Genomic DNA, 26,509 nt, shown 5'->3' on the forward strand with positions numbered 1-26,509 from the left:
ATATCTCTCAGTGATGAGCTGTCATCCTGACTCTTGAAGATCAGCCACAGCTCAGATGCTCCAGATCATCGCTTTGCTTGACCATCTGCATGGCTGGTGGCCACTTGGCTTGCCTTTTCCAAGACTCTTAGTTTCCACTTCTCCCACTTGAATTTCCCTTTCATAGTCATCAGATCTCTGATTGTTCCCCTTGCTGACCAAACTTTTCCCACCTCAGAGCCTTTGCATGGCTGTATCCCTGCCTGTAATGCTGTGCTCCCTGGCCTGGTTCGCTGTTCCTTGCCATTCAGGTCCCAGCTTAAATGCCATGCATCTGTTCAATGTTGCCTTTTCTCTTCTCATTTCTTTCTATATCATCACCCCGTTTCTCTTTCCTCATCATGCTGACATATTTAGAATTCTTTGATTTGGGTCCTTGTTTCTTATTGAGGTTTCCTCACTAGAATGAAAGCTCCTAGAAGGAAGGGACCTCCCCTCTTGTGCTCACTGTTATATTGGAAGACCTAGAACAGTGCCTGCTACATAGTAGATGCTCAATAAACTATTAATGGAATGTTACTGAATGATTCTTGATTGCTGAGACCACATCATGTCTAATGTATGCCAGGGAGAGAATATGCAGTGGATTTTGTGCAGGCTGAATTGGAGGGCTGTCCACTTGGAGCTGTCCAACTCCCTCTGCTGGAACTGTTCACTTGGTGAGTCAAGCAAACTCCTAGATTCAGCTCAGCATTGTCCTCTCAAAACTTTCCCTTGCTCTGACCCCAAAGCAGTAGTAGACATTCCTTCTTCCTTGTTCTGGTAGCACTTCTTTCTAATCTTTTATTATCCACCTGTCACAGAGCATTATATACTTGCTTACCTATCCTTTCCCCCAGTTAGACTGTGAGCTTTTTGCCAGCAGGAATTCTGTGAAGTTTGTCTTTGGATCCCTGTGTCTAAAGTAGAATCACAATTCAATCCCACGGTTATCTGTGTGGGAATATATGAGTTGTGAGTGCATTAGTCAATTGGATGCATGAATCTGGTATACAAGAGTTAAGTCAGTGTTAATAATGCAATAATAAAATTAACTGATTTAAAAGCCAGTTATCCAAAAACCATGTCATTGAAGAAACACAACTTTGAAACCTTGGCCGGTCATCTGCAAAAGAGCTCACGTCATTGTTATTGGGTCAAGTTAAGTTTATCTGAGTCAACCTTCCATTCACATGCTCCTATTCACATGCCTAAGATACAAGTCAAAAGAATTACGTGTCCTGACCCACTCGGGATAACTCCAGAGTCATGGTTCTGACATTCTCAGCTCTTGAACAACTCTATTTTCATCTAACCTGAATTATAGTCACTAGCTCTTGTGAGGCCAGTCTCATTAATCATAAAAGTCTGTGCTTGGAAGGCGCCCACCTCATCCTGCCAACTACCTCATCCTGCCCACATGTAGATTTACTGATGTACAACATGAGAGTTAGCTCAGGCTCATTCTATTCATTTTCAATTCATTGATGGTTTTATTCTGTGTATCCCTTGACCCACTATGTTATTACAGAGTGGGATCAAAAAACATAATTCATTTGGAACTATGTAATGCTATCCCTGAGATGAAATTTTAATTTGAAAGAGCATTAGTTGTTTAGTGACTAACCATTTATATGTTGTGTATGACATTGCAGGCATTGTGCCAGGAATTGAGGACAGGATGAGTAAGATCAAGTCTTTGTCTTTGAGGAGCTCATAGACCTAAGGCCAATGCAAGAGAAGACGGCAGATGATTTCAGGATGATTTCAGTCTGATTTGATGAGGGCCATGGCAGTGTGATATCTTGGGGGATGAATGCAACATGGTCAGACAAAAGATGGGGGCAGGGAGGAGACAACAAGAACAAAACAGGAAAGCGTGGACAGGGAGTGGCATGAGACCAACCAGAGCAGTCTCTGGGTCATGTAAGTTACTTCAGTTTTAACCTATAGACCAGCGTTTTCCAAAATGTATTGTAAGGAATCCTTGTTCTGTGTGATAAGTTCTCTTGCATGGTAAAAGCATTTCATGGTTAACCAGATTTGGGGACACACCGATTTAAAAGACAATATCAGTAATATTCACTTGGTACCTGTTTTACTGAGCACTGTGCATCATCCTGTGATAGGTGGTGGTGATGGGGGGCCGTGGGGGGGGAAGCTATATGAAGGAGAACTATACAAAAGGTCACATGCTCGTGAGGCTTGCAGGCCAATGGGGAAAGTAGGAATTAAACAAATGGCTACAAATAATTTGTTAAGTATTTACAAGTGAGAAAAGTCCCGGAGATTATTATAGGCTATAAGGTAGAGTGGTTAATAAGAACAAAAATTAACATTCTTTTAGCCCGTGCCAAGAGCCAGGCAGTGGGCTAAGGACTTCACAATCATTATTATGCTTAAACAAAGCAAATTGGGGCAATATGCTAATGTGCTTTTTGCATTTCCTAGTGTTTGAGTGGTAATAGGGCATTTCCCAAGTGGAACTGACCATGGGACCGTTTCCGTCCCACCTCTAAAACACCCATTCAATTCTAAGGCCGTTTTGGCATGGGGAGCCTTCGAAGTATCCTTAGCTGGGAATAGATACAGTCGGGTTTAATTTTCCAAATGGTAGAAAACAGTTGGTTGTCCTGGTGGACCGAAAATGGCCAGAAACTTTAGAAAGAGTTTAAAGGTCTTCTTTCTAAACGTTAGAAAGAGCTTAGAGAATAAGAATTACTTTACTTTTGAAAATACCTCTTACATTTGTTTCCTGGAGAACAGTCTGTATTTTTTTAAAGCTCCTGGATACATAAGAGATTGGTAACACTGGTTGCCTCTGGAGAGAGGTCCCTGGCTGTGCGACAGGGATAGGAGGAAGACCCCGCATTGTAAAGCAGTGAACCGCGGTTACGTATTACCTATTACAAAATAATGTGTAAATTAAAAAACTTTCCATGGGTAATCCAGAGGTAGCCCGGAATGAGAACCAGAGTTAATTAGTGGACCAAAAACAAAATAATGTGAAACAAGTAATTAAAAATTTCTATTGCCAGTAAGATGTGGTAGAATAAATTTGATCATCGGGAGGTTATTAACCTTAAAGAGAGCAACTTTCCGGTGATGGTGTAGAAAAGTCAGACCATGAAGGGTTAAGAAGACAGTAAAAGGGAGAGCAGCGCCAAAGACTATATAAGCTGTTCTCTGGTGGGGCAGCAGCAGGGCGGGCTGTCTGGACCCTGATTCCTCTGCTTACTAGCTGATTAGCTGTGGGACGTGGGAATGTTTCTCAGTCCCCCAGATTGGGAATATCGAATGAAACAATAAATGAAAGTTTTACACACACACACACACACACACACACACACACGCACACACACACACAGCATAGTGCTTGGTACAAAGTGAGCAGATAGATAGATCTGGACATTTTTTGTTGTGAGAGCAGAAGAGCGATATTATAAAAGTGAAGATAAATCAAGATCCTGCAGAGGAAAGAAGGAGAGCGGAGCAAAAATGCAGACTGCAAGTGTTTCTTGGAAGGGAGGAGAACCCTCTGGGAGGGAAAGGAAGGAAAGGAAGGGCAGGTACAGAGGTGAGATAGCAACAGAGGCATTTTGAAAGGAAAGAGGGAAGCTGAAGAACAGGTAAGGAGCCTCACTTCTCTGCAAAGAGAGGCAAAGTGGGAATTGCATAACATGTTTCATATACCCACAATATTTGATGCATGAAAGCCATATTTTTTGGTTAAAATAAATTGGTGCCAGACCTTATATCCAGATAAGAATATAGGGAATCACTCTATTGTGTCATCTCCCTGTTTTTTTCTTTTTAAATGTATTACCTCTGGCACAAATACCTCTAAGGGCCATTTATTCATTCAAGTCTTTTATTTTGAGCCAATTGTGTAGCAGGTACTTGCAGCCCAGGGAGGGCAACACATTGGGGTGGTACAGGGTGCTGGTGGGGGCGAGGAAAACCCAGCTCACCTCTTCTTATGTTTAGTATGTGAACTTAGGGACGCAGAAAAGGCTGGATGATTTCAGTGCCGCAGTCGTGTGGGTTTCTCTTTGCACGGTGCCTTAAAACTAACTGACTGACTTATTCCTCCAAATGAGCAGATTGAGAGATAGGACTATAAATCTACTTGAGTAGACATGTTGCATTTGGCCCAAGAAAGATGGTGAAAAAGAATGTGTTGAGTCAAGCTTAAAAATTTTTTTCTGAATCATAATTTTTCACTTTCTTAACAAGGAGAGCAGTAGCGTTCAATCCTTTCAGACCCAGTGCCCCCTCCATAGCAAACACTTTCCTATTCTGAAATGAGATTCATAGATGAAATAACCTCATACATTTAAAAAATAATACAATGCCCACACTATATAATACAGGAGAAATTACAGTTAAGTAAGTTACCATTAAATATGTAATTCTCCGTGTGAATACTTGAGCATGGCTACATCAGTAGTACAATGGGGCACACAGATGCTGACAGCTATATGGACGATCACCAGGGATATGACGGATGAAAACATAGGCAGCTTTGGCTGTGTTATTATGTTGGCAACTCGAATACCATGAACAGCTTTGCTGATGGCGATATGATTTTCTAAAACATGAACTTTTGACAAAGTTATGAACTAAACAAATAAACATTTATCTCAATTTACACGGTAGATGCATTTTTGGAAAATTCAGTGGATATTGAAAAAATGCAAAAGACACTCAAACACAAGATATTTTGTGTTTATATGTAAAATGGGGTTAGGTTTTAGCTCAGGTCATTAAAATGGTCTTTTCATCTACATGAATGTCTAGTGGGGCCTGGAAAGTTCCATGACACTGAGGGCAGTTTTTTGTTGTGTGGGACATTTTCTGCAGACCGCAGGACATCTGCCGCATCTGGCTGTCCACTCATGGTGACAACTAACAAGCACCACACAGATTTCAAAAATGCCCACCAGGGGGTGGCACCATCCCCTTTGAGAACCAGTGCAGTGGGATATGTGACTATAATTGAAGTCTGCACTGGAAGAAGCTCACTAAATGTTTGTTGAATACAATGATTAGAAATCTTGCAGATCCTCGCAACCATCATTCTGAATTTTAGTTCACACCATGGAGAGGCTGTAGATATAAATGGAAGATCTAGGCAGGGAGAGTCAAATGTTTTAATCTTTCAAGCCTACCCCAGTTGTTTGCGGGTGGCTGCCCTTATGTATGTGGTATATACAGAAAAAAACATGTAAAGCCTTAGAACCCGGCCTGGCTCATAGTAAGTGCTGAGCAAATGTTAGTCACTAGTAGTATTACTCATCAGAGCAGGAAGAACATCTGCAGTGAGGTGATGCTGGTTTCTCTGACATGAACCTAGATTGGAGGGTCAGTGTTGATTTAATTAGCAAACATGACTGGAGGTAGTCATTAAGATAAAGGAAAAGAAAGATCCCGTCTAAGACTCCATAAGTGTGTGGCACTCCCTTGCTATTTTTTTCCCCCTGCAAAGAGAATATAGGATCAGATATGACTTTATTTTTGACAGTTTAAATTGTTGCTTGATTCAGCAAAAACTACCGGTACTGGGATGATGATTCAGTTAGAGGTTTATTTATTCTCCTACACAGACACACACAAAGAACAGTCAGCTTTATACTTTTTTACGTTGTCGTAAATGATTTGTGCATCTCTAAACTTGAAAAAAGATATAGTTCTCATGAACATGGAAAATTTCAGCTACAAAGGAATTCTTAGCTGTAATAGGAGTGTGTAATTGAAAGAATGTGAAAAAAGTTGAAGAAGTAATTTCTCCAGCATGATGAAAGGGAGCAATGGTTCTTTTTTCCCTTGAGTAAAACATCTGCAGAATAAATGACTGGACTTCAGAGCCAGGAATCCATGATGCCAGCGTTTTGCAATAACATTTCCTTTCACCTACAAATCTCAAAACAGTTTATGGGCACTCATTAAGTTTCACCGTACTCATACAACTCACACTGAGTTTTATTTACTCCCTTGTTACTGAGGAAAACCAGGGCAGAGAATGTTTAAAGAGTTATTTAAAGTTATAAAGCTGGGATTTGAACCCAGTACCCAAAGTCTCTGGCCCAGGGAGGGATGGGGCCCACATGGTGGCCTGACAGTTTGCTCATGGCTGATGTTTTGTGGAGCAGGAAGTGATCTCCAGGAACTCTGAAAGGAAGGAATAAGCTAGGAGTTCAAAGAGGGTCTAGGGGACCAAGAGTGGGGACCGAAGATCCCGATATACATTTAAGGTACGTGTACCTCGTGTCTCTTACCACCACATTCCTGTCTTAGCTTGTTATGTTCCTGAATGGACACATGGGGACTGCAATTCATACCAACCACTCTCGATTCTTCTTGAGAGGTAGGTTTGATTGGAGCACGTGTGTGGATGGGACTTGCCATAGGGACACGAGAAGAGCGGTCTGGTATTGGTAGACAGAGAGGACAGTTACCAGGTGAGGGAGCATCAGGAAGAAAATCAAAGGGCAACAGGTTATGTTACTCCTTCTCACTTGCCATCTTGGCCCTATTTAAAAAGAAAGAAAAAACAAAGCACAGGCTAGCTCTGACAATCTCAGATGGCCAGTTGTGACAACTACATTTAAGATATATCCTGGCCCAGACTTGTCCAGGACCCAAAATAAATCTGTCTGGGCCTATCAGAATTTCTGAATTGAGACTAAAAGTAACTTAAAATAATTTCTCTCCTCATATCCTCTTAAGGTGAATTTTTAAGGATCGTGCATCAGCATTTTCACTTAAATGGAGCTAGAATCAGAAGAGGGGAATGACTGGGAAGCCCCTGTAAAGGCAGGTGCAAATTCTGGGCACCAAGCAGGGGTCTTACGGGCTCAAAAATTACCATATTTCTGAGGTTAAATCAAATAAATAAAAATAGCAGCAAATCATTAATTTCTTTAAAGAGAGTTATATACCAAATCGCAGGAGAATTTATTGGCACATCTAATACAAGAAAAGAAAAGTTATATGTTTACAAGGCTAAGTTACAAATAGGAGGCAGAAGGAAAAAATTCTGGTCGCTATTAGTTTTTATTCCAAATTACATCTGTTCATTAAGAATAAATAGTTTTAAAGAAAAACCTAGTCCATAATCCTAACAGAAAAATAAAACAAATTAGAAGTAAATTATATATTTTCATTAAACAATATTAAAATAGCTGCAAGTAGCAGTTAATATGGCTATATATACATGGATGTTTATAGATGAAATTTTGCTTATATTCTTGCACCAACATTTTAGAAAATATTAAGATAATATTACCTTTACTAAAAATATTACCTTTACTACAGCAAAAGTAGTCTAGCTAGCATTCTATCATCCATATTTCACTAAGCTACAATGTAATGGTTATTGGTGTTTATAATTTGGGGTGTATTAAAAGATCTCCAAATGCTTTGGGGTAATCAAAGAAAGGCAAAATACTTGATGGTTTTTAATCTTTAATGGTGAGTTATTTTATAATCCTTTGGGTCATGAAAATTTGGGAAATCACATATGGAATAGAAACATTCTCTTAATCAGAACATGTAATTAACCAGAAAAATACATTCTCTAAGCTTGCAGATAATTTATGAAAACGGAAACATGGCCAGCCAGGGCTAAACATTTCCTCTTTTTACAAACCTTGAACTGAGTATGTCCTTCACCAATTATATAGAGTCCCTAGGGCCTCAGAACTTTCCACAAGCGATTAGGTCTCTATGGCAATGCTCCTGGCTGCTGAAGTGGAACACGTGACAAAAGCGGCAGCAGGCACTGGGCGACCATGGGGAGAAGGTCTGGCTGCAGAAAACCACTCAGGGTCTTCTTGAGCATCTTGGACTGACTGACTGCTCTGCCTTATTTGGAATCTGCAGAGCCACCAGGTTGGCCTGCCTTGACTTCCCACTTGGAAAGCCAGCGCAGCACACCACCAGGTGGTAGCTCTGAGGCATGGGTGCTTCTGATGGCTGCTGTGCTGGTGGTTCCCTTAGGGACCTCACTTACGTTGAGGCTTAAGCGTCACCCTTGTCTCACCTCAGAGGCTATGACTTAGGTGAAAAGAGTCCATTATACTCAGTCCCCTGGTCTCATGCAGCCCTTCACCATCCCTGTTCAAATCACACTCCAGGGCGGCCGGCGGCGCCAGGGGAGGTAAGTCACCACCAGAATCTCTCAGCCTATAGTGGGCATCTCGCTGAACAAGTGGCTGCTCTCTATACCAAAGTATCTATATTGTTTAGCCATTGTTATTAACCACTTTAAGGGTTAATAACCTTAAGGAGGGAAGTGAGATTATTAAGTTATCTTGAGGACCTCTTTTCTCCCCAGGGGAAATGCAAAGCAGAGCCTTAAGTGAAGCTGCACTCCCTCTCCAGTCCCCAGGTTTGGGGCAGTGGAGTAGAAGAAGTGGGTGCTGAAGTTGAGAGAAGAGCAATGTCTGAAGGTGTCTGCAGAATGGCATATTAAAAGATTGCCAGCTTACTTCTGGGAGGGGTACGTTTCACAGCCAAGTTCACTCACTCTATCTGGAAGCCGAGGTGATTTTTTAGTGGTATAAGTGGAGTTGGGAGCTGGAAAAAGTGGAAACAGTAAGGATCACAATGGTTATCACATTACCCATCCCCAGGAGAGTGAGGTATAGGTATTTGGATGAATGTGAGAGTTCGAGGAGGAAGGAACAGACAGACTAAAGAGGAAATATCAAGAGAGGGGCAAAAACACTTCTCTCCTAGAAATGAACTAATGCTTTTGTGAAAAGACAAAGTGAATCACTGCAAGGCAGAAGATCAAATGACAAACTTGCAATTGAACAAGTTTTAATGCCCCCATCCTTAACATAATTAACTAGGTAGAGCAGTCATGTACTCCCCAAGCAATACAGTATTTTCATTTCTGAAATGCACAATTGGATTATTGATCTCTCCCTTTACCAACCTCAATGAGCCACTTCGACTTTATTTAACCTCATTTGCTGTTTCAAAAGAAATTGTTAAGTAATTTTGTAATTAAAAATAGAAGGGTAGGGAGTGGTTCCATAGTGTAGTGGTTAGCATGTCTGTTTTACATGCAGAAGGTCCTGGGTTCGCACCCCAGGTGGAGCCACAGACCATACGCCGGGTGCCCCAAGCCCCCCGAGTGTGCCGGGAGTGCCAGGCCAGACCCTGCCATGAGTGTGTGTGGAAGGAGACGCCCCACCTTCAGAGATCCAGTTCTTAAGGGCAAACGGCAACATATATAGGTCAGGGGTGGAAGTGGGGTGGGGGGAATTAAAGATGGGGAAAAATAGAAGGGTAAAGTTAATTACCCAAATATACTCTGCCGCACAATTAAATTTAAGGGAAATATTAATTTAACATACCCAATGCTTAGAAGTTACATACACGTGCGAAATGAGTGTCAAATGAATTAACAAGGTTTGATGAACCACAGAATCTTTCTAAGGAACACTTTTTGCACAAGTTACAGTGTTGGAGAGAGAAGCTGCTAGCTTCTGCCAGGATCACACCAGATGAGCGTGTTCAAGCTCTTTGAAACTGAGTTTGCCTCAGGCTAAGCCAGAAGGCACCTGTAGCAATGTGTAGTAGGCAGAGCTGGTGGAAAAGTCAGTTCTGTCTGCAGGGGAGACAACAGGAGAGAGTGGGTACTGCTTTGACTATGGTTAAACATCTCCAGGTAACACATTGTTGGAAATAAAGATGTATTGTTGGCAAAAAGGAAGAAAAATGCTGATTACTCATCTTTGGCTAGAGAGCAAAATTAGATCATTCCTAAGTGCTTTGAGGTTCTTGGATGAAAGGTGCTTGTAAATACCACGAAGTTAATTACAGGGCTGTTTATGGTCTCAGAAAAATGGAAACAACCTAATATTCAACAATAAGGAAATGGTTAAGGAAATTGTGCCATATCCAATTAATGAAGTATTATTACGTGGCCAATAGAAGGGTTACAAAGAATTGCTGCTGACATGGGAAAGTGGTTATTATGTTAAGTGAAAAAGGCAAGATTAAAAAAAAATATATCCAATGTGATTTCATTCATTTGAAGCAGTATAGAAGAGGGGAATAACTCAGTAAATGAACAGTCATTACGTGTAAGTAGTAGAATTGTGGATTATTTTTGTTCTTTTCTGTAGATTTTCCATATTTTTCAAGTTTCATAAAATGAATAGTTTATTACTATCACAAATTCTTTGACATTTGTTGAGGATTTCTTTATGGCTTAGTTTGTGGTTAGGTCTCATAAATATTCCATATATGTTTGAGAACATATATTCTGTAGGGATCAGTATTCCGTATCATCACTGAGATATACCATGTTAATTGCTTTGCTCAAATCTATTTCCTTATTGATTTGTCTAGTTGAGCTATCAATTACTGAGGGAGTATGTAAAAATATCTCAAAATCTGATAGTGGATTCTTGTCTAATTTTCCCTGTAGTTTTGTCAATGAGGCAATGCTACTAGGTACATATAAATTAATATTGTTAGATCTTCTGAGTCGAATTAAACCTTTAATCAATGTTATCACTTTCTTTACTTTTAATAAAGCTTTTTAACTTTAAGGTTCATATCAGCTTGCTTTTCATTAGACTTTGCCTGATAAATTTCAACCTTTCTATATCTGCGTGTTTTAGCTGTATCTTTTGTAAAAACATATATGTTTAAATCCAGTTTGGCAGTCTTTGTCTTTTAATGGGATCATTGAATTCATTTAGATTTATTGTAATTACCAATGTACTTGGATTTAGTTTATCATTTTTTATGTATGCTTTCAATTTGTCCTGTCTTTTTCATGAGTGTTTTTTTCTTTTCTTTCTCACTTTTTTTTTTTTGATTGATTTTCCCCCCTTCTATTCTTTCTTCCTCTACTAGTTTAGAAGTTACATCACCTACTTGTATTCTTTTAGTGGATACTCTAGAAATTTTAGCATGCAAACTTGAACTTGTTAAGGAGAAATCAATGTCTATCTTCCCTTTGAAAAATCTCAGACAATGAGATGAAGGGAGAGAAGACAGCAGTGAAGCCTTCCTTATTCTGAGTGGACTGGGTCATGGGTCAGAAAGCCTTACGGTAGATATGCTGCCCTTCCAACAGCTGGATATGAAAGAACAAATTAAAGCCTATTTCATGATGCTGTTAATTCCGAAAGTGAATTTTTTGAGTCATTCTTGCCATACGAAAATCATAAAAGAATGTAAAAAATATTTTCATGCAGAATGTGCAATATTTCTGAAAGATAAGCAAGTCCAAGGCACTTATTTACATCAAACAAATGAAAGCTACTTTCATAGATAATTCTTTTCTAGCCATTGATTAAACAGGTTTTTAAAAACTTACACCAGGCAACATTCCTTAGTCTTGTTTGCTACATTAAAAAAATATATATATATAACACATCATTTTAGCGTGTTTAGATGAACTTTTGACCAAGCTGCAGACATGGATCTCACTGTACTGCATCGAACCTGCTCACGACCCTTAAGTGGGCAGCAAATGGGATCATCTCTCCAACCCCCTTGAGTTGGTAAATGTTACCTCTTCTTTATGAGCTTATTGAAATATCTCTTTTCCACTTCCCCCAAAGGACAGCCTTCTCTACCTCAGGGAAGAAGAGAAATATATACCACAATGGTGGAGATCCACTAGATGTGTGCAAGAAGCTGCCATCCAGCGCTGGAGAGGACCGAGCCATACTGTTAGGGTTTGCAATGATGGGCTTCTCAGTTCTAATGTTCTTCTTGTTTGGAATAACCATCCTAAAGCCTTTCCTGCTCAGGTAAGAAACAGAGAACGATAGACCCAGAATTTCCAATTCAGATCAGATGCAGGCACAAGGGCTTTGGTTTCTGCTGCCCTACTGACTGCTGTCTAAGACACGGAAGATAGTATCACCTATTCCTCTCTCAGGGCTGAAAGGCAGCCAGCTGTGGAGGAAGAGGTGGTAAGGATGTGGAAGATGTTTCCTTGCCTCTGCCCTCCTCCAATCTCAGAAATACTTTCAACAACTAATCCACAAATTATATATTCATGGAGATAGTAAATCTTTTTTTTAAACATGCAGGTACCTCAGGGAAGGGTTAGTTTAAGCCTTTGACATGAGCACAATAAAAGTTTCTGCATCTGAGATATTTGAGTTTGACAATGTTTACTGGAACATAGTAGTTTTAAAATTAATTTCCTTCCTTTTCTTTTAATTAGTTTCCTTATTAGATACTTGTAATCATAGTTACCATTTATTAAATGTATAATATATGACAAATATATACTATGTTTTATCCTATTTAAACCTACAGCAAACCCATGATGGAAGCATTATTTAAATTTTTATTTTATAAATGAGAAAGCTGAGTCTAAGAAAGACCAAGCAACTTGCCCAAGGTCACCTAGCTAGTAAAGAATCTGCCTGTCATTCTGACCTAAGACAAATTGCCATCTAATACATAAATGAAGTTTACTGTGATGAGAGGGATAGGAGTATTGATTAGGGCAGAAGAGGAGCTGTTTAATTTTGGAGGATGGCTCACACCACATGAGGTACTTTGTGGAGAGAGCAGTACTGAGAAAGCAAAGGACACATTTCCCCCTTCTATTGCTCTAGCCAAAGAGCAATAGAAGACCCAACAATAAGGGAAGAGGGAGGCCTAGGAGTTCAGTGAGGAAAAGGGATCATAGAAAAAGGAGTGAGTTGCCTGTTTCTGTTATCAGATTCATCTCCCGCTATTCCTGTGTTAACATTATTAGGGCAATAATGTGGAGGTCACCAGCTACTACAGCACACAGTGCCACTCTTAGAAAGATCCCAGGGAATTTTCTCTCTGGTATTAGCACCAGGAAAATCTGTTTTGTCCCTGATCGATCAGCTTATTTTTATTCAATGGACACTAGGAAACTTATATCTGGTTGTGTTTCCTTTATTGTTTTGGCTGTCAGGAAGCTGAGAGCCAAATTTGTAGCCCAGTTCTTATAACTAAAAGGAATCTTAGGATCTGAGGGTTACATGTTTGTACCTCACTCTTGACTTTATTCTAGCTTTCTACTTTTTTTTCCTGTTACTCCATTTTATAATCTATCTATCTATCCATCCATCCATCCATCCATCCATCTATCTATCTATCTATCTATCTATCTATCTATCTATCTATCTATCATCTATCTATCTATCTATCAATCATTGCTATCATCATCATAATCATCATCATCATCACCTATCTCTGCATTACATGAATTTAATAACTCTATGTGTGTGTGTGTATGTTTGTGTGCAGGTCAGATTATTTTTAAAAAATTTGATATACTTGGGAGATGGTTTGAGGATATCTTCTGCAAATTGGCACCAAATTGTTGCTTATATTTAAATTTTACTTTTCTGGATTTCTGGAAATTGTTTGCTTAAAGTAATTAAGTGAATGCTTAAGAGTGATGAATTCTCATCTCTCTCACCTTGTGATCTTGTGCCACCAGAAAGCAGTTTGTCTCCATAAGATGATAGTTAGGAAGAGGCTTAGGAAGCTCATACCTATTCCCACTCCTTTAAACACTCATTTCTCAATCAAATGATTGATTTTGTCTATTTGTAGATAAATAGACACACAATACTGTTGAAAGAACATGTTCATTTTTTTTCAGCCCTAAATTTATCCCTAGTCCCAACTGAAACGCTCTGGCCTGGCCCTTGTGCAGAGGAAAGAATGTCCCGCTCTCTCTATTGGAGCTTCTAGAAATCTTCAAGAAAGATTCAAATCATAGTGTGTTCAGCACTTGGTTAGGATTTAGAGAGCTTAAGTTCGAACACAGATAAGCAGACAACTCTAAGTATTATTTTAAGATGCCTAGACTAAATAAGTATAGAAATTAATTTTGTGAAAAAGTAGGCCAGTACTAAACCTGTGAAAAAACTTTATTTTCCATTTTTATTCTTTCACTTGACCGACGTTTTATTCTTCTGAAGCCATGTCCAGCGATTTTTTATGTCCTGGGCCTTAAGATCATGTTAAGCTGCATTGTGTCTCAGGTTTGTTATATTAATAAAGCAAAATGATAATGCGTGATTAAAGATTGTAATGGGAGTGCGGTATGAACCTAGCTAAACAATGCTTTTCAAATGTTCTGACTTTAGGATTTACTACTCTAACTCTTTGTGATTAAGGCACCAGGAAATAAACACAGGGACCCACTTAGATGTGAGTGTGGGGATACATGAGGAGCTTGTGAGTGTGGGGGGACCGTGAGGAGCTGGTCCTGTACATTCAATCAAAGCATTTACGCTCACCCTCATTTTCTTTATCTTAGACTTGTTCTCTAATTATTTCATACACATATATCCTTTCTCTTCAACACCACCACAAAGTCTTCATGGGCAGGAATTTTGTCTGTCACTTCTCATTGCACTTATGACATCCTGTGTAGGTCGTATATATGCAAATTCTCAAGGAATACTTTCCAACAGAAATTCAGTTGAGCACAGCACTTACTGAGCCTTTACTATGTGAGAGGCATTGTGCTTTAAGCTTTGAGGACCATAAGGGTGAATAAGATATAGGTCCTGACCTCAAGGAATTACTGACAGCAAAAACATGGTAAGTTTTTAAATGAGAGATTGCTCATATGATTTGCATTTGCTTCTTTGGAAGTGGAGTGGGTAAATGGAGTTGGAACTTGTTACCAGAACTTTTGGAGGCTGCGCTGACTAAGAGCCCTGTGGTTGGTCTCCTTCCAAAAGGCACGTTTCCATCAGGACGAGCCAGTGGGTACATTTGAGATGATGAGGCCTGAGAGATGATAAGATTTCTGAGTGTGTGTGAATCTTATGGTTACAGTATTCAGGGTAATATTGCTCAGCATATGGTTCTCCAAAGACCTGCATCTTAAATATTGTTAAATAGATTCCTGGGCCTCAATTCAGATCATCTGAAATTGAATTTCTGGGAGTGAAGCATAGAATCTACATTTTAACAAACTTTTCATTCTAACAAACTCACTCGGTAATTCTGAAGTTTGAAAACCATTGATCTATGGGTTGGTGCAGTGAGAAATATGCCAGAAGGGTCATAATTGAGATGGAATTTGGCAATTTGCTCCTATTTCTTCCCTGTCTCAATGTCTTCCATTCTCCCTAATCATTGTGTGTCTTCCTTAATGGTCCTGCATTACCTCAAAATAGACAAATGCCTCAGGTTATCACATTAGAAATATGAAACTAAATTTTCTAGATGCTGAAGATCATTTATTTTTTGAAATTGAAGCACTCAGAGAGAAGAATCGAACTGCACTATCGTCCACACACATATCATGGATGACTGGATGGACTGTGCTTTCACCTGTGGCACGGACTGCCAAGGTCCGGGCAAGTACCCATGTCTTCAGGTGTTTGTGAACCTCACCCACTCAGGTCAGAAAGCTCTCCTGCATTATAATGAAGAGGCTGTCCAGACAGATTCCAAGGTAATGTGAAGTTCATGTAATTAAAAAGTTCTACTTACAGCACCCCTTCCATGCCAGACTGTCCCTAGCATGGTGCAGTATCCAGGGCCATCTCTAGGGATAAATCTGTTTCCTTCTAGTTAATGTTTTGATAGTGGTCAAATTAGAATAAATGGAGCTAAAAGCATTCCTGGAGAAAAATGGGGCAAATAGAAAGGGGAGAAATTTTTCCATTTTCACAAATTAGTACCTGGAATTTACAGGCTGAGCCAATGAATAGAGTCCTCTGTGGGCAGTCTTACTTTTGGAGGTCTGTCTCACTCCTCATCATATCAAAAATGTTAAAAGGTATTCACAGTCCACCTTAAATCAAATAAGTAATTTTTCTTATCAAAGAAATTTAAAGGATTATTATAATTTTGATTTTAATATGTTACTCAACTGGTTCATATGACAAAGTGTATACTTTACTTTATACCTAACTATCAAAGTTGAATTGCAGTAGATTAGTTGACAAGTTACCCTTTATTGTCTTTACTTAAGCACCAATTTTAATCTGATGATTTCTGTTTTCTCTTTTGGATGCAATAATTTTTAAGGTTGCAAACATTTTCGTAGGCCCTTGGTATGGTACCTTGATTGCCTAGAGGATATGGTAGTAAAGCTCAAGCTTTTTCGAATAAGCTTTTTTGAAAAAAACACCAGCTGACAGAGCTCCCTATTTATCCACTGGTTCTGCCTCCCAGGAAGTGGAGTCAGGTAGTGCCCTTCTTTATGGGCCCAGGGAGAAAGCCTCAATATGCTAATCCTTTAGGGAAAGATTTAACTACAGGAAATCAGGACGAAGACGATAGAGGGATTAATAGGTGTTGAAAGCACACAGAGAGCTCAATACATATTTGTTGACTGGACAAATGGATTAACTGAATTACTGTCCAGGAACAGACCCAGGACCTGCATGTGGGAAGGAGTGTGGTCCTTATGAAGTTGGTCACTGCCTCTTCTGCAATGTCTTTGTTCTAAGAATACTTTCCTACATTCCTGCTTAGTGCCTGGTAAGGGCCATTTCACTCTGGCCCTCCTGCCAACTCTTCCTCATGAACTATTAGTAGATTTCATCACCTTCTGAGACTGAAACTCCCCACTAATAGCTTCGGGTTGAAGCTATTTCAAAATTAAAACTGTTGGTTAAGTGCTTGGTGTTGGGGAAGAGTACCCTTATCTTTCTTTCTCTTCCATATTCCTAGTGCTTTTACACACCTAAGTGCCATGGAAATAGGAATAATTTGCTGGACAGTGCTCTGGACATAAAGGAATTCTTCGACCACAAAAATGGGACCCCCTTTTCATGCTTCTACAATCCAGATGGCCAATCTGAAGATGTCATTCTCATAAAAAAGTATGACCAAATGGTTATCTTCCATTGTTTATTTTGGCCTTCGCTGACGCTGCTAGGTGGTGCCCTGATTGTTGGCATGGTGAGATTAACACAGTACCTGTCCCTATTATGTGAAAAATATAGCACTGCACCCAGAGGTGGGATAGGTGGCAAAGTACCTTATATGAAACAGCATCAATTCAAAGTGTGGAGTGTGGGGAGGAGCAAAGGAAGGAGCAGAGGAACCTTAAGATGGTGGCCAAATTAATGCCCTAGCTTTTAGATACCTGCAATTTCTGCACTTGAGGACCTAATTACAACTGCTTGCAGGCTAACCAAAAGGCAAATTTAGGTATGAGATGGGAAAGAAAAAAAATTAAAAAGTCTCATATACATATTCCACTAATTCTGTTAATACATACAGATTCACCATCTTTTCTACTCCAACTCTCTTTCCACATGAGCCAAGGAAGCACTTTTTGTTTCCACATGGCAAAATGAGCTCTAGGTAGTTATCTTTTACCTAATTTCAGCTCTAGATAAAATTTGTCAATGTGGGAATAATCGATAAGGGTATCGAACCTACTGAGCAGTGAACAATCAACCTAGTTCTATGCAATATAGTTCACATTAAAACATTTCTCAAAAAAATTCTTGAAGAACAGTTCATTCTCTAGAGGAAGACAGTAATTTCAGAAAATGTGGACCTACCATTTTACTTCACCATTCATGATAAAGGAAGAAAGCCGCTGCCTAGAAAATTCACTAAGTTTAGAGTTATCTATACTTAACTTTGCCATGTACCATGTAATATTTCTTTCAGCAACATTTTTTCTCGTTAATTATGCTTTCCGTAAGCTCATTTTATTCTTTGTGCATGCACATGCTGATGAGAGTGGAAGAGATGGCTAGAAATGTGTTAAGTAAGGAGAAGCCATCCTGGATGCAACTTAAGATTCATCTCAGATAATCTGGATACTCAACACCTGTCCATATTTTAATTGATGAATCGACCAGGTTATTAAATAATGAATGTCACAAGACTCTCCAATAAGTGCTGTCCAGATTAAGCTGAATGAGTTGAAAAGTTTGTTTGAAAACCAATGTGACTCAAAGTATTTTTAAAATTTCACCCTCCCACCCAAAAATGTTACATCATGGACCACAGAATGAGACATTCTTTGAAGCAATTTTTATATGTAGATGTAATCAAACCAGAAACTTTGATTCTAAGCCAATTTAATGCTTTTTAGAAATTAATTTTAAGCCACAAATTACTAAATAAATTGAATAATTAAATAGAGCAACATTGATTTGACCAGTAATGAACAATTTTGGAGTTTTCTTCTTGTCCTAGTGCGAAATAGTGAAGAGAATATGTGTCTCAGATGAGGATTTATTTGAGCTCGAAGGCCATAATTTCAGCTTTTTAGATATGTATCCTTGGGCAATTCGACCGACTTCTTTGAGCCTCTCTCTTCATCTATAAAATGGTGATAATCTCTTCTTTCATGGGGTTATTTTAGGGAATAGAGTAGGTGAAACACCTAGCTTAATTTCTGGCACATAATAGATGTGTTTTAAAATGTTAGTAGAAAAAAAAAAATCTTTTGCTGTTTTAATATCCTGTCAGCCTTATCCCTCTTCTGGGTATGTACACAAAGAAAATGAAATCAGTACCTCTAAGAGATAGCTGCACTCCCATGTTCACTACAGCAAGATTCACAGTAGCCAAGATCTGGAAAAAACTTGTGTCCATTGACAGATGAATAAAGAAATTATGATTATAGACATATAATGTGTGTATATATACATATACACATATATATATAATGGAGTATTATTCAGCCTTTAAAAAGGAGATCCTACTATTTGCAACAATATAGATGAACCTATAGGGCAATATGCTACATAAAATAAGGCACAGAAAGGAAAAAAACCCCCACATTTCACGTATATGTAGAATCAAAAAATTCGAATATATAGAAAGAGAGTAGAATGGTAGTCATCAGGGGTAGGGAAGTGGGGGAGATGGGAAGATGTTGATTAAAGGGTACAATAAATTTTAAACCCATCTAATAATATGCAGTTCTTGGGATTTTTCTCCTAACAAATTCAAAACCACTAATTTGAAACCTAGAATGTGTGAAAGTGTGAAAACTAAAGTTTCAGTTACTACAGTTTTCCATTCATAGAGTGGCTACTTGGTTCATCTCAGGAAAGACAGACTTTATGCTTAGAGAACAAAGTCAATTTAGAACAATGTTAATTCAAAGTCATTCAAAGCACCTGACAAATAAAGAAAATTTAAGCAATTATTTGCTCTTAATTGCTTAGCAGTTCTAAGTATCAATGCCCACATGCATTATGGGTCCAAGAAAAGCCCAAACTTACTTTTTGCAAGGCTTACAACAACTGAAAGCAAAAACAGTTTGCTTCTAACCTAACTCTTCTTTTAGGTCTGGTCTTCAGCTGACTTGGAAAAAAGTCTACTTGTATATACAAACGCATTCATACATGTATGTGTATACATATATTTCTGCTTGAAATACAAGCATATAATTATGCTTAAAGGGAGTTAATATTTAAAGAGGTATTTCTATAATATTCGTCATTTTACTGGGGCAGAAAAATTAGCTTTAAGACATAATAGTTTCAGGTTTTCATTCAATTATTCTGTCATCATTGATAAGAACTCGAATTCAGCTAATTTGATTATTAGCAACACTGGTTTGCTTTTAAGTCCTCAAAAGAAATAGCAAAATATAATTATCACAGTTTTTAAAACATACAGTACACTAAGGATTGTTTGGACACAAGTCAAAGTAATTTTTTTTTTTTTTTTTTTTTAATAAACAGCATGATGTTACAGACTGCAAAGTTAAAGGAAAGCAAACATTGACAGTTTCTGATGAGCACAAACAGTAAGTGCAGTCACAGGCCAAACTTCTTGCTAGGAATAGCAAGACTGGGAAGAGGTCTTAAATTTAGTGACACTGTATTATATATTTTCAGTACAATAACACATGCATCTTGCTGTGTCAGATACTTTTTGGGCCATCGTTAAAAGAACATTTAAAAACATTTTTTTCCCTAACTAATGCAGAATACCACAGGATTTCAATTCATTGAATAACAAAATATAGAGAGATAGATTTGCTATTTGGGGTGCTAAAAAGAGTGGTGGGAGCTCTTTTCGAAGCTTCCAAGGTCAACATTTGATGTGTCAGTAGTCTTTTGGTAGTGCCACATACCCCAAGATATTAAAGTATAATGTTCCCAAAGGGTATATATTGTTTTAGATCTTATTCAACCCTATTAAGTCCGAAGACTGAATCACACTGAAACAACTGAAGCTTAGGTTCCAGAGCCAAAAACACTTCGAAATCAGATGAAGGCCCAGCTCTCCAACTACTCTTAGGAACATAAATTAAACCTGATAAGGGGATTTTTCTTACGAACTCAATAGATAATGACCACATTTGGAAATTCACATTAGAATTAAGGAGTTGTCTTATTAAAGATATTTTGAAAAAATACCAAAGTTGGTTTTCTGCCTTCTGGCTAACCTAGAAGAATTAACAAAAATAAGAATCATGTAAAAATGTACACGGCTTTTAGCATAACCACAAAATTATTGTAGTGACTGATTAAATAGTTTCAGATAGACTCAGGACTTAAATAGCTTACAAAAACGCATTAAAACAACCCCTTTCCATACTTACCAACATGAGAAATGGAGTCTACAGTTGGTAGTGAAATTCAGTTACCCAACTACGCTAAATGTACAATGGATTGATTTTACTTTTTTTCCTCCCTGCTAAAACTCTTATATGTAGTTGTGTAAAAAGTCAGAAAATTTCCTATGGCTCATAACTGTCACTTTATACTAACTAACATGGCTGTAATATTAGCATATCTAAAATATTAACACATCTAAGCAAAAGGAATGGTGCTGCACTGATAAAAAGCAAGTGCAAAACTTAATCAAGTGGAATACTTGAATGAAATAAGCTTATTTAAAAACTAACATCCCAACTTGGGAAACTCCTAATAAATTCTAAACTTCTGAATTTTAGAACCTCGATGTTTACACCTTTTATAAAAGATGCCTCTTGACTAGAGCTAGCAAGCAGTGTGTATACAAATAGAAATGTGTGCATACACACACACACACACGCTAATTTCACTAATAATCGAGAAAAGAGAACACCACTAATTTCAAATGTTGAATTCAAGAACCTAGTACCATGAACCTCCTAGCACTATAGCCTTTTCCAAATGGCTGGAGCAATGACTAAATTTTTAATCAAATTTTTTTCTTCATGTCTCCAAAGCCATTAAAAACAAGGCATGCCAACTTTGACTTTATAAATCCAAAATACAGTGCTCTGCAAATTTCTGTAATACCAGAGCCTGAGTATTGAATTGTGACTCATCTATTTTTTTCTTTATTAACCTTCTGAGGTAGAGTTACCAATCCAATTTTATCTAGAGCATAGTTATCCCTATAATCTTTTCAGAAAGTGAACATAATTTTTAAGAGAAAAAAAAAAGGCTTCCCAGGCTATGGCATATAAGATATATTTACAATTTTAATGTAACAATTAAAAAATAAAAATGGTTCATGTTTCTATTTTAAAAAACAGCCCAGCTGTATTATTCTGTCACCAAGAATTATTATGAGTATCCTGTCAATGCTGAATTTTATAGTTCAGCTTTCACAATCCCATCCTTGATGGAGAGTTAATTCCCTCATGGTATGCACAAAATACTCTCACAACTTTCAGACTTTTCTAGTGCCTCATCTGAGCAAGATGGATATGAAGAATGTAACTCATTCAAACAACTCCTCCCTGTTCTCCCCTTCTCTCCACATTCCCCCCTTCTCAAAAACATCTGAAGTATGAAAGTTGTTTTTAAATAGTAGAAGCACCACAATCCATTAATACCACATATGGTCTTTACACTGAAATATTTTAGTGATGTCTTGGACATCAAAATCAATTTTTAAGGTGGATTCTGAGTGTGTGGGTCCAGCCCAGGTCTGCTGTTTCTGCAGACGTACAAACAAAAGGAACTTATTCAGAAAAGTTAACCTGCTGGCTTTAAAATAATGCTGAAAATTAAATTTCTTCAAAGAGTTGGCAAGCATGGGCTATTGGTCAGAATATGGATTAAATGAATTTACAAAATCATTAAGAAATAAATTCAGGTTTATATGCTGTGAAATTTCCATGGTGCCCTTAAAATAGCTGGTGGCTTATAATTTCTTAATATGCCAAATCACACAATTTTTGATGGAAAAAAGAATACAGATGGACTGTGTTTTACCTATGAGAAAATTACCAATCCATTTAAAGTGAATCCAAGAGAGTATATACATTCTAATCAAGTCATTGATTATTTTCCTGATTAATAAGAACTACACTTTACACAAAATACTTTATCAGCAGCTGTTTTCATCAAAAAACCAATAGTCATAGTTTCACAGTTGAAAAAGTTACACATTAAAATATTTTACAATTCATTGTATTCACCAGATTCCCATTTCCTAAAGGGCTTGTAATATAAAGCAAAGTAGAAAGGAAAACCTCAAAGTTAATTACTTTGACACTAAGATTTACACAGGACACTAAGAACCACAAAAAGCTTAGGTTCATCATAAAATAGAGACCAAATTCCATTCTTATTTAAAAAATCCAATTAGAAACATCTTTTTTAAAAAACCAAATTTCACAATATGATTAACATATTTCAAATTAACAGCAGTCTAAAAATCTTCAAAATAAACAATTTTGTATAGCTGAGACTATGACAAAAAGTTAAAGCATGTTTTTCAAACAGTTGATCTTTTCTTGCTACAATGTGTTTGAAATTAGGTTTTACTTTCTTTAAACCTGCTTTTTTTCCTCCAAAGTAGTCACTGAAGGAAATATTGCTTAAGTAACCGGATGAAATTGTAGAGCTGATAGTTTATACCACATTCAATGACAAAGATGGTTGGCCATAGGAACTGACCAATAGAATTGATCTCTGATACTAAAGTACCTGGAAGCAACAATATTATCACTGATTTGAAACATATCCTAGTCGTCCATGTAGCATTTAATTTAATTTTTGGTTCTGTGCCTTCTGAGAACTACCTGCCCTTTTATTCTTATTTGTAATGCTTTTGCTTAAACTCAGCTTAGATTTTTCAAAAATTTAGTTTGCCTTTACCTAGACCACTTTATCTATATTCATTATAAAATGTGTCTACACTTCTTCAAACAGAATTAATTTGGTTGTAATAATTCTTGAAAATAAATGTCAATGATGAAATAAAGTATGTGGCTTGTGTTTTAATGGTGGAGAGGTCCCAGGAAAAAGGGACTATCTGGACTGATGTGGAAGATGCAAAAATTATATAAATTTTGTGCAAGGAAGCTCAAAATTTTTTTGGCACTTGGGTAAAACACGATTCTCTGTTAAAACTTCAGTTTCCACCATCAAAGTTTCAGATTTGTACCATTTCACTGAGTTTTCCTGTAATCAATCCCTGATATGGAAAAGACTGGGATGTTAGTATGTGTTATAACTGAATAGCTCTAAAAGAACAAAATGTTACATGAACTTTTAATAAGTTATGAAATCTATATCTGCAAAAGAAATCTATTAGTTTCCTGCTTAAAACAGTTTAAATTCTTCTTAACTATTCCAAGACAGTTTAGAGAAATAAGTTCCTTTAATCTTCAAATTTATTTTTCTTGTTGGTAATATTATATACATGCTTTAGTGAAGTACCTAAATCTCCAATAATTATGCCCTTTAAGGGTTCTAAAATAGCCAAATATTAAGAGTAATTGTATTAGAGTCCTTGTTCACTATTCAAGACTTTTACTATAGGTAATTGATTTTATAAGTGAATATTTTTTAAGTGATGCTGTTTCACTAGAGAATATACTGTGCACTCTTTATAAAGTTGTATTCCAATAATATGCCTAATCTAGAAAACTGTCAGCAAATTATTGCACTTTTTCTGGTGTGGCACCTGGACATTTGCTAAAGCTATTTCCTAGGGCATTAATCACTCATTTCAAATACTGAGTAAAATATCAGATTCTGGAGTGATGACTAGTATTAGCGCCTACATCTTGGGTTAATGTTTTTTAAGATGTTGAAGAATGTATCATGTGCTCAAATGCAATTTAATAAAGTTGGAGAACGAGCCCTGATCACTTGGAAATGGAACATGATCTTAAAATGGTTTAAGGTCTTACATTTATTATTGAGATATTGGATAAATAGCTTAAAAAGGTAAAAAGTTCATGGTTTCTATTTCCTCATATTATTAAGTATTATTCATGAGCATACCTCAGTAGAGAGTTTAAGCAATCAAGAAGATACTCTAAATTGTATTAATTTTGGTAACTAATTTCATATGATTGAGGCATCCTGAACTATGAAAAAAGATGGAAGATGGGGATCCATGTAAAAACAAAGAAATAAAAGGAAAGAGGATGACTTTGATCTGTTTTCTTTAAGTAGTTATTCACTAGTATTGATATAAATGGGATAGTGCCTGAGCCTTACCCACAGACCCAGAGAAAAGCTGACCATGCTGATATGAACGATAAAAAATTTGGGGTGCAAAACAATGCATGACTATGGGACAGATCATGAAATAAAGAATATATATTAATGATAGTTTCTATAATATAAATAGCCTTTAATAAAAAAAATAATCTTTTTAATAACATTAATACTCACTTCTATTTTCTGGAAAACATGCATGAAAAATGTATTCAATTGCAAAAGGAGAAAAAAAAATCAACCTATGGTGAATACTGTACAATTCTGGAGCAAGAACTGTTCCTGCTTATTCTTTCTCTATGATGATTATTTTACTTTACGGGTGCCCAGAATTTCCCTGGGAAATCAGAATCAGATTCTTGTAAATACTGTCCAGAAAAAAACCCAAAAACACCACCTTAGAACAGGTCTCATTTGTGACTGCTTCCAAAACTTTGCAGGTAAGACCCCAAATCGTCAAAAGGTTTGATTTATTAAAAAAGAAAAGTCTCTGTTGAAATCTCAAGAGTCCCTTCCACCCCAAGAATTTTTCTTCATTAAACAAGGAGTCAAAAAACCCACTTCAAACTGTAAGTTGAACAGCAATGAAAAAATAAGAGATTTTCATTATTTCCAATCTTAATGTAATTTAACATTAAACTCGTTTACTTGGACCTAATGCAATAATAGACTTTGTATGTTCACATTTCAAAACATAGAACATTTGCAAGACACAAGAAGAGCATCATTCTTTTCCTTCTCCATCATTTCCATATATTTTGGGGTTTTTTTGGTTTTGTTTTGTTTTTAAAAAAAAGATACAAACAATCTTCAAAGTTTACCTTTTTTGGACTTAAGGCATAACATGAAATTGCGCATTATTCTAAAGCTTAATTTTGAAATGAACTAGTTTAGTGCTATCAAACCCTGTTTGCATTTGCATTATTTAAATTATATAGTATTTTATTTCTGTTCTTGCCATAAATTCTAATGCTGTTCATGGATTGTGCAATTCCTATGCAATCAGTCTTTGCCTGTTGACAGTTATTAACAGTGCAGTACAGAATCCAATATTGAGCTTTCAGTTTTTAGTTATCATTTCAGTTCAAAGCATGCTGCTTAATTGTGTGGAAGATCCAATCCATTTTTGTTGTCCAGCCACCATGATGTGCATCATTCATTTGTTTCATGAAATATTCCAAAGCTTCTTGTTCAGTTTTATCTAAAGCTAGGGTCTTTCGAATGTATGCAATATCATCAAAAGATTGTAGTTCTGGCATTCCAGAGCCAAGCATCATTGAGAAAAGATTTATGAAGAGATTGGCATGCTGCCGAATTGCTAGATAAGCTTTGTAACACATTTCCTGAAACCTACAAGTAATAAGAACAGTTTGGTCAGTACAGAGCAAATGGTGTTAATACCTCCAGGTCTCTGCTCAAATGTCACATCATTAGAGAGGCCTTCTTGGACAAACGTATGAAAAATAGCATTCCTCTCCCCAATCCCTTTGCCCCACACTAGAATGTAAACTCTGAGTCCATAAGGACTTTTACTACTTTATCACCAGCACCTGGAATAATGCCCGGCACATTAGAAGTTTAATAAGGATTTGTCAAATATATGAACTGATCTGTATATTGAAGCCTTTAGGATTTAAGCTAGGGCCAGGACTGAATTTTAGATAAAATAAAATTTTATGAAAGGTTTTAAAAGTACTTTAAGGTTTAAGATAGAATAATGATACACCGTAAGGTGGTAAGAAAAATTGCGAATAAACGTGGTAATTATAGTTGGCTGAATTCCTCAAATTGTATGACTGAAAAATGTTTCAAGCCCTATACATTATTTGTCAATATGGAGAAGGAGGAATCCAATTATTTAAACAGCAGTAAAAGCTTTTACTGTATAATGAAGTTTAAAGATCACTTTCTTTTTTGACCTTAGTTAACTAAACAAATTGGTTTTTCTTTCCATTTTCTTCACAGCATTACATAATAAATAAAAAAACCCAAATACACTGAAATAGTTTATGCTATGATGTTAATATAACATCTATTATTTGAAATTGAAAAATATCGTTTTTAATAGAGCAGCAAGAATTCTTTATTTTGTGCTTTTGATTTTCTGA

At 37.1% G+C, this 26,509-nt stretch overlaps 2 protein-coding genes across 5 annotated transcripts in view; one reads left to right on the forward strand and one right to left on the reverse strand.

Moving 5' to 3' along the window:
- KCNMB3 (potassium calcium-activated channel subfamily M regulatory beta subunit 3) overlaps positions 1–19,830 on the forward strand; it is a 50,436-nt gene extending 30,606 nt beyond the window's left edge. Inside the window, exons 1-4 of one of the 4 annotated variants that reach the window (XM_011383147.2) lie at positions 8,118–8,179; positions 11,613–11,804; positions 15,271–15,469; positions 19,686–19,830. In XM_011383147.2, the coding sequence (XP_011381449.1) occupies positions 8,118–8,179; positions 11,613–11,804; positions 15,271–15,469; positions 19,686–19,754 (522 nt within the window). In that variant the 3' untranslated portion in view covers positions 19,755–19,830. Of the gene's footprint in view, positions 1–8,117; positions 8,180–11,556; positions 11,805–15,270; positions 15,470–16,695; positions 18,552–19,685 lie in introns of those variants that run through there. The other 3 variants (XM_011383138.2, XM_023526370.1, XM_023526366.1) reach the window with 3 other exon arrangements.
- A 1,573-nt stretch (positions 19,831–21,403) lies between these two features.
- The window catches only part of PIK3CA (phosphatidylinositol-4,5-bisphosphate 3-kinase catalytic subunit alpha), a 35,975-nt gene continuing 30,869 nt past the window's right edge, over positions 21,404–26,509 (reverse strand). The window contains exon 21 of the mRNA XM_011383128.2: positions 21,404–25,751. Coding sequence (XP_011381430.1) covers positions 25,481–25,751 — 271 coding nt within the window. The 3' untranslated portion in view covers positions 21,404–25,480. The remainder of the gene's footprint in view (positions 25,752–26,509) is intronic.

Source organism: Pteropus vampyrus, unplaced genomic scaffold (assembly GCF_000151845.1).
Source record: "Pteropus vampyrus isolate Shadow unplaced genomic scaffold, Pvam_2.0 Scaffold14, whole genome shotgun sequence".
In the NCBI taxonomy this organism is placed as follows: Eukaryota; Metazoa; Chordata; class Mammalia; order Chiroptera; family Pteropodidae; genus Pteropus; species Pteropus vampyrus.